The sequence below is a fragment of the Ananas comosus genome, unplaced genomic scaffold, assembly GCF_001540865.1.
Source record: "Ananas comosus cultivar F153 unplaced genomic scaffold, ASM154086v1, whole genome shotgun sequence".
Lineage (NCBI taxonomy): Eukaryota > Viridiplantae > Streptophyta > Magnoliopsida > Poales > Bromeliaceae > Ananas > Ananas comosus.
In genome coordinates, this window is record NW_017890740.1 from 1 (window position 1) to 9,059 (window position 9,059).

At 44.9% G+C, this 9,059-nt stretch overlaps 1 protein-coding gene across 5 annotated transcripts; it reads left to right on the forward strand.

Annotated features, from left to right (window-relative positions):
- The first annotated feature begins 6 nt into the window (after positions 1 to 6).
- On the forward strand, positions 7 to 6,631 carry LOC109704177. 5 transcript variants are annotated; one of them, XM_020224927.1, is made up of 5 exons: positions 7 to 841; positions 5,064 to 5,130; positions 5,228 to 5,295; positions 5,413 to 5,476; positions 6,573 to 6,631. In XM_020224927.1, the coding sequence occupies exons 1-4, from the start codon at positions 124 to 126 to the stop codon at positions 5,430 to 5,432; spliced, it is 873 nt and encodes a 290-aa protein (XP_020080516.1). In that variant the 5' UTR covers positions 7 to 123; the 3' UTR covers positions 5,433 to 5,476; positions 6,573 to 6,631. The 5 variants fall into 5 exon arrangements, 2 of the variants coding, with proteins under 2 accessions (XP_020080516.1, XP_020080517.1); XM_020224928.1 differs by having other exon boundaries at positions 5,416 to 5,476; XR_002214205.1 differs by having other exon boundaries at positions 800 to 841; positions 5,061 to 5,130.
- Positions 6,632 to 9,059: the final 2,428 nt, after the last annotated feature.

Genomic DNA, 9,059 nt, shown 5'->3' on the forward strand with positions numbered 1-9,059 from the left:
GAGGCTTACAGGTGGTGGGTGGATATCCGTGAGGATCCCCGTGCTGATTTATCCGCTATCACCTGGACGAGGTTCAAGGAATTGTTATTGACTACTTACTTTCCTCAGAGTGTAAAGAGACAGATGGAGAGGGATCTGAGAAACCTGAGGCAGGGGGACAGGACAGTGGCAGAGTACGAGCGAGAGTTCTCCCGATTACTGCACTGTGTTCCTTTTGTAGTTCGAGATGATGAGGACAAGGCTCGTATCTTTGAGGTAGGTTTGCGACCTGCGATTTTTAGATTGGTCCAGGCGTCAAACCTATCTACTTACTGGGATGTAGTGAACCGGGCCTTGATCGTTGAGAAAGGGGCGGAGATTATGAAGGAAAGGGATGTTGTGGATCGAAGTAAAGGAAAGAGACCAGCGGCTGAGAGCAGTGGTCAGCAATCTTTCAGGAGACCGCCAAAGTATCCGAGGGGCCAGACGGGCCAGTCAGGTCAGTCGAGGGGTCGAGGTTCTTCAGCACCCCGTGGAGCACCCGAGCGTCGTCGACCACCACGCTGTGTTATCTGTGGTGGGCCTCACGTACCGCCACAGTGTCCACAGCGTGGGGGCAGGTGTTTTCTTTGCGGCCAGGAGGGCCACTTTCGCTCAGAGTGCCCGAGAGGTTCTTTGCCAGCACCCTCATCAGCGACTGCACCTGCATCTTCAGCTCCGAGCCAGGGGACCCCGACAGCGCCTTATCAGTCTAGGCGACCATCAGGACAGCGGCAGTCGGAGAGTTCACAGCAGGGTTCGAGTGGGCGGATGTATGCCGCCCAGACTGAGGGCGCCGCAGCAGCACAGGAGGTCGTAGCAGGTATTATTATGCTTTATGATATTCGTGTTCGTGCATTATTTGATACTGGTGCTTCGCATTCTTTTATTGATCGGCAGTTCGCCGAGTTGCATAGCATTTCTTTAGCACCTACTTTGCATTTGGGACGAGTAATTGTACCTGACCATACCCTAGATGTTCGTGAGTTTTGCCCTCGCTGCCCAGTTAGGGTAGGCGACTGAATTATGCCAGTGGATTTACTAGCACTACACAAACTAGGTGAGTTTGATGTAGTATTGGGTATGGATTGGTTGACACAGTATTATGCCACCATAGATTGCACGAACAGAACGGTGACCTTTAGGGAACCGGGTCAACAGGAGTTTGTTTATAAAGGGTGTCAGAGTTCATTGTTCGCAATGACTATTAGCTCTTCGCGAGCCCGACAATTGATCCGGAGGGGTTGTGTAGCCTACTTGGCTAGTATTTCTGTGAGTGGTGGTGAAGCCATCAAGATTGATGATATCCCTGTTGTACGAGAATTTGGGGATGTGTTTCCAGCTGAATTGCCGGGCATGCCACCTGATAGGGAGGTTGAGTTTGTGATAGATCTTGTCCCTGGGACTACCCCTATTTCTAAAGCGCCTTATAGGATGGCACCCGCTGAATTGAAAGAGCTGAAGGCACAATTAGAAGATCTTTTAGATAAAGGATTTATTCGACCGAGTGTTTCGCCCTGGGGAGCACCGGTGTTGTTTGTTAAGAAGAAGGATGGATCTCTGCGATTGTGCGTGGATTATCGAGAAATCAACAAGGTCACAATCAAGAACAAATATCCATTGCCTAGAATTGATGACTTATTCGATCAGCTGCAAGGATCGAAAGTATACTCCAAGATTGATTTGCAATCTGGTTATCATCAGCTTAAGATTAAGCCTGAAGATGTTTCCAAGACCGCTTTTAGAACACGGTATGGGCATTATGAATTTACAGTTATGCCATTTGGACTGACTAATGCCCCAGCAGCGTTTATGGATTTAATGAACCGTGTCTTTAAGCCCTTTTTGGACAGGTTTGTGGTCGTGTTTATTGACGACATCTTAATCTATTCTCGAAGTGATGCGGAGCATGGAAATCATTTGAGAATAGTGTTGCAAGTACTTCGAGAAAAGAAACTGTTTGCAAAGCTCAAGAAATGCGAATTTTGGCTTCGAGAAGTGGCATTTCTGGGCCATGTGATTTCAGAAACTGGGATAGCTGTGGACCCAAAGAAGATTGAAGCAATTAAAGATTGGCCTAGGCCGACCAGTGTCACTGAAATTCGGAGTTTCCTTGGGTTGGCAGGATACTACCGAAGATTTGTAGAAGCATTTGCGAAGATGTCCACTCCTCTCACTCGACTCACACATAAAGGAGCTAAATTTCTGTGGAATGAAGCTTGTGAAAGAAGCTTTCAAGAGTTGAAGGAACGATTGACGACCGCCCCGATTTTAGCACTACCTGTTACTGGAGTGGATTATGTGATTTACAGCGATGCGTCACTGAATGGATTAGGGTGTGTTCTAATGCAGAATGGCAGAGTAATTGCCTATGCCTCTCGCCAGTTAAAGGATTATGAAAAGAACTACCCTACACATGATCTTGAGTTAGCAGCTATGGTATTTGCTTTAAAGCTTTGGCGCCACTACCTCTACGGCGAGCGTTGCGAAGTTTATACAGATCATAAAAGCTTAAAGTATCTGTTCACTCAGAAAGAATTAAACTTGAGACAACGAAGATGGTTAGAGTTGCTCAAGGATTATGATTTGACCATCCTCTATCATCCTGGAAAAGCTAATGTTGTAGCAGATGCTTTAAGTCGAAAATCGACGGAAAATTTGGCGATGTCTATAACAATGCAACCACTGTTGGTAAAGGAAATGGAGCAGTTGAATTTGGAAGTTGTAGCACCTGATACGCCTTGGAGACTTATGTCATTAGTGGTGCAACCTACCCTGATCGATCGAATTAAAGAGAAGCAAGTCCAAGATGAATTCCTACAGAAGATGCGAGATAAGATCACTGTTGATCATGATAGTAATTTTCGAGTAGATGATCAGGGATTGTTGAAATTCGGTGATAGGCTTTGTGTACCAGCAGATTCTGGTATTAAAGAAGAAATTCTAGCTGAAGCACACCGTGCGCCGTATACTGTGCACCCTGGGAGTACAAAGATGTATAAGGATTTGAAGTTAACCTACTGGTGGCCTGGAATGAAAAAGGAAGTTGCAGACTACGTGGCCAAGTGCTTAACTTGTCAACAGGTTAAAGCTGAACATCAACTTCCTGCGGGGAAACTTCAGAGCTTACCCATACCAGTGTGGAAGTGGGAGAGGATCACTATGGATTTCATTGTCGGATTACCTCGCTCGCAGGCAGGACATGATGCAATTTGGGTAATTGTGGATAGATTGACTAAATCTGCCCACTTTATTCCAATTCATACTGTGTGGTCGGGGGAAAGACTCGCACAAGTGTATCTTGATGAAATTGTGCGATTACACGGAGTACCTGCTTCTATTGTTTCAGATCGAGACACCCGATTCGTTTCACATTTTTGGAGAAGTTTACAGGAGGCCTTGGGTACCCGATTGGATTTTAGTACTGCTTTCCACCCTCAGAGTGATGGGCAGTCTGAGCGTACTATCCAGACCCTTGAGGATATGTTGCGGGCCTGTGTGATTGATTACCAGGGCAGTTGGCCACAGTTTTTACCGATGGCTGAATTTGCCTATAACAACAGTTATCACGCAAGTATTCAGATGGCACTGTTTGAAGCCCTGTATGGTAGAAAGTGCAGATCACCACTTCATTGGAGCGAAGTGGGTGAGAGATTGGTTTTGGGTCCAGATATATTACAAGAGGCTGAAGCTAAAGTTCGACTTGCTCGAGAACGTCTACTGACAGCTCAAAGTCGACAAAAGAGTTATGCGGACAAACGTCGGCGAGAATTGGAATTTCAAGTTGGCGATCATGTATTCCTAAAGGTTTCCCCGACGAAAGGATTTAAGAGATTTGGCATTCGAGGAAAGTTGAGCCCTCGATTTATTGGACCCTACGAGGTGTTGGAGCGGATAGGCCCCGTAGCGTATCGGCTTGCGTTGCCGCCGAATCTTTCGGGAGTACACAATGTGTTTCATGTATCGACACTTCGAAAGTATGTTTTTGATCCAACTCACATATTGGAGAGTACTCCAGTGGATTTACAAGAAGATTTGAGCTTTGAGGAGCATCCAGTGAGAATACTAGCTCGAGAAGTGAAAAGGCTTCGAAATCGCGAAATACCCTACGTGAAGATCCTTTGGAGTAATCACGAGGAACGAGAAGCCACTTGGGAATTGGAGAGTGCAATGCAAGAGCATTATCCCTATTTATTCTCGATGGAATCGTGAGGTAAGTGTTTACAAGTTTCGCGGACGAAACTTCTTTTTAGGAGGGGTGAATGTAATACACTGACTCTAGCAAATTGCGGTGTCCGAGTGTGTGGAATGAGTTGTGGAACTATCCTACTTGTTCTAAATGACTTGGACAAGTTTTTTGAACAAGTTTGAGAGTGATTGGAGGGTTAAATGTGAGAAATTACATCAACTGGCGAAAATCAGCCTTTTTCTGCTTGCTGTACCGGTACAGCCATCACCTTGTACCGGTACAAGCTGGCAGATTCGTGGCAGCAAGGTTAGTTTGGTAATTTCACATTGGATACCTACCTATTTGATCCCAGCACGACTCTGGGACTTCAGTGGAGTATGCAAGAGTTCTGGGAAAGCTTCTTTTACCTTCTTCTCTCTCTCTCTCTAGGGTTTTTCTCTCTCTACGTCGACTTCGCCGATTTCGCTCGTTTTCGTCGCCGCGTGCGTTCTTCGCTGTTTGCGAGCGTCGCAGGGCCTACGTGGACGTGTGAGGGAGTATTTTGGAGAGTTTTTCGCAGCTCTGAACCAGCAGGTCACTGGTTGGAAGCTGGAGAAGGTAATCGACTCACTTTCGCCGTTATCGACGTTCTATTCGTCGATTTGAGTAATGATTTCGGGTTTTTGCTTCTAGTTGCTTTAATCTGAGATTTCAGCAATTAAAATTAGATTATTTAGCTGTGAATTAAGCTCCTTAGACCAGGGATAAGCTTCTTTGAAGATTAATTGAGATAATTAGCCATTTATGAAGCTATTTCGGACTATACACGGGTTATGCGATCGAATTGATGCAGTTTGGACTTGTTCCTCCGCAGCAGGTTCTCGAACCACTTGGAGCTTATTTGGTGAGCTTGGAAGCTGGTTCGGAAGGTATTCTAACCTGAGGTAAGCAGGGATTTCAGTTAGAAAACTGAATTCGTAAGATTCCGACTATATTTGCTATTATATGATGATTTTGATGTCGTGTTGGTATTGATCGCAGCGGGAGCTCGACCGACCTTTGGGTCATCCTTGGTTGGCTTTGGGAAGCCTTTAGAGACTTAATTGGAGGTACTAAAGTGAACCAAAACAGCGATTTATGTTACTACTTGATACGAGATGTGAATTGAGCCGAAATCGGACATTTCGGCCGTAAATTTAATCCGATCTTGACGTTTGTTTTTTCAGCAGCATTGGGGCTTCGTTGAGCCGTTTGTGGGACTTCTTGTGGATAATTGGAGCCTTGTACTAGGTGGGTCGGACCTAACCAGAGCAAGTGAAACTCCTCTATGTTCTATATGTATTATAGAAATGGTCTTATTGTGTGCTTATGTGATTGTTAAAGGGCTCGGAACTCGTCATCATGACGTTTGTCATATGTGAATGAGCGTTCACGCATAAAAGTACTCATGCATTCAAGTATTTTGTTTTGTTCAGTAGAACAACTAAGAATTCAGTTTATTATGTTTCTATGATATAGAGAACATATATACATGAAAGTATTTACATTTATATTCAATTCAGTTGAATGACTTATGAACAAGTGTAGGATGCACTTTAAAGTAGAGAACAATGACATTCTCTTGACTCGAACGTAGAGAACTATGACATGCTCTGGACTATGTTGATAGTGCCATACTAGTGAAAAGATTATAATGCTATGTGATTTAGCTTTACCCTTACATGTTTACAATCTAGTGATTACTAGCTCTTGTTACTATTGTGTATTGAAATTCCGATCAGAGGATCGAGGGTAAGAACTTTGCAATGAAAACATGAGAATTGAGACATGTGGACAGTGAAATATGCTTGCTTGCCATCGTGCTCATTCGCACACGCTTGTGAGGGTCGCTCCCTACAAGCCGGCACTCCGGAGTTGGCCTACGCGACAGTTGCTCGCCCGTGCGGGATTGGGTGCCGAAGTGGATTGCCGTGGGGAGTGTATACTACCACGGGGCCATTAGGCGCGGCGCAAGCTGGACTACCTTGGGTAGGTCCCTGTGAATGAAAGGAAAGTACTAAATGAAAAGGGACTGTAATGAATGTTTATTACTTAAAGTGTACAGTAGTCACTTTTATGTTCGTGCTTATACTCATGTCTATGTTCATGATTACAGAAGTTGCTATATCTCTTTTATGCAAATGGTTCATTACTGTAGAAAGCTATTACATGTTGATTACATGCTTATTACTTATTAGCCTCATGCTTATAAATCATGCAATTATTATTTTTTTGCTTTCATTTAGTACATCTTGAGCCTAGTGGTGTAATTCGCCGAGGCTGGCGGCTTACCCACTGGGAACTATTGTTAATAGTTCTCACGCCCTTTTGGTGGTTGTTTTTACAGAGCCTGTTACAGGAGAGGCTAGGGATCGTGGCAAGGGAGTCGCGCCTAGCTAGGGACTACTAGGAGCGTGCTAGTCGATCACCTTGCTACTCGGGCTACGGCCGAGGGTGATGTCCCTATGTATAGAGAGACCACCGTTGTACCTATTCTTTTTGTATACCCATGATGTATATTTTACTTTCGGGGTTGAGATTATAGTGGTGTTACTTCTCCTTTTTGCTGAGATCTTGGATTTGATACTCGTTGTATATCGACTTGTACATTGCTCTGATATCAGGATAGGACTTTCTTTGTTTTTACTTCCTATCGACTTGTTGCTTGTAGATGCCTTATATACTGCAGGTGTATGGCGGGTCTGTGCACGTGCCGGATATGCTTCCGCTGGTACCCGGGCGTGACAGTTTTCTTGGTCGGCAAAGATCAGCCGACCCTCATTTATTTTTTTTTGAATTTGCCTCTTAAAGGCAGTGCATTCACTAATTTTATGGCTCCATGAATGGTGCCATTTGCAGTATCTTCTGCGTTTCAACTCTTCTACAGGAGGTATAGTTTGGCCTTCCTGTAGTTTAATTCGTCCGTCTTTTAATAACCGATCAAAAATAAAATCGGTTTTGGATATATCAAAAGAATAACTAAAAGCAGATACATGTGCTTTTGCTTCTCTTGACTTTGCAGGTTTTAGCAAAGCACATTTGTATGGTTGATTATTCCTCACCATCTCAACAGCACAAATTTCGGCTTCGTCAGCCGAATCTCCTGCCTCCTCAGATGAATTCGGCTCCTCATAAGCCGAGGATTCTTCGAAGAAAGAAATATTTTTCTCTTTTCCTTTATTCAATTCTTTGTTTCGGCTCTATCTAGGCCGATCCTCATTATTGCCTTTTCGAAACTGCTCATACTGAGCAACTCGAACTCCCAAATCAAAAAGATTTGGAAAGAACTTATCCTCAAAATGATCCTTAATCTTAAAATGCATGCCGTTAAATGCCATTTTGGCAAATTCTGATTCCGGCATCCTCACAAAACATCGGCTTCGAGCCGTCTTGAATCGGTTTAAATATTCATCAACCGATTCTCCCGTTTTTTGTCTAAATTGAGCCAAGTCTGCAACTGACAACTCAGGCTCAGTTCTATAAAATTGCTCATGAAACTTACCCTCTAATTCGTCCTAGTCTCGGACGGAATTAGCAGGTAAACTTGTATACCAAGTGAAGGCTGTCTTAGTCAGTGAAGTATTAAATAATCTTAATTTCAAAAAAGGATCTGCCACTGCTTCGCGACATTGGGCTGTAAATCGAGCGACATGTTCGACCTTATTTTCGGTCTCATCCCCAGAAAATTTATCAAATTTCGGCATCTTCCAATTTGCCGGATATGGGTGCTCTACATCTATATTAGCAGGATATGGTGATCTGAATACAGGCCGCATTGCCGGCCTTGTGCCTACTCCGAAAGTGTTTCGGATCGCTTCTTCTATTTGCGCATATATTTCGTTGTTAATCCCCGGCAAGGGGGCTTGCGCTGGTATTGGGTTCCATGGTTGTTGAATCCCAATATTCTGCCCTAGGGGATTAACCCCTTGTGCATTTGGGACCTGCCCCCTAGCCTCTACATTTTGAGGCTGGTAGGTTGCAATTGGAGGGGGTGGAGGTAATCCCCAAGCCATTTCCGGCTGTTGATCGGTGTTACCAACGGCCGGTCTATAAGCCGCTTGATACTGTGCCCCCTGGTATTGGAGCGGCCTAACTACCGGTGTTACTGGATTCTGTAACACTGGTGTTACCACAGGCGCTTGAAGGCCTGCTATCGGCTGTTCGTTTCGAGCTAACAACTGTCCTATTCGAGCTATATTTTCGTTAGAGGCCGTGATTGCGGCCAAAACGGCATCTAGCCGTGCGGTACTTGCATGACTATTTTGGTCCAAAGTCTGTAGGAGCCTAGTCATTTGGCCAAGTGCTTCGGTCAAATTAGGCTCCTGTTGGCCGGATTGACCACTAGTTTCACCTTCCGCCGGTAAAACTGCTTGGCGCTCCACAGCGTTCTCCGAATTACTGGGCTGTTCACTCCCAGAATTTCTGGGAATGGTCCTATTACGGAGATTCATGGCGTTGTCGTTAGCCATAATTTATATATATAAAGTGAAATTCAAATTTACCTCAACTGAAGGTCCCACCGGGCGTGCCAAGAAATTGTTGCGCTGCCTAAAGTCCCGACCTTTGACCCGGTCAAATATCCTCCTCGGGAAGAGCGCCGGGATGATGAGCAGTTGCGGATAATGACCCTCGAAGTTTGCGCCCACAGAGGATCAAGCGATTAGGCCGATGAGGGATCGAATCAGCCGGGTTCGAAAACCTTCACAGTAGATCTGCTTCGGCAGGATGAGCCGAATAAACAGGGGAAGCCTATATCTCGGCTGAGGGATGAGCCAAATGGCTAGAACAACACGAGATCTGATCGGCAGGAAGAGCCGAAATGACTTTCTATTAA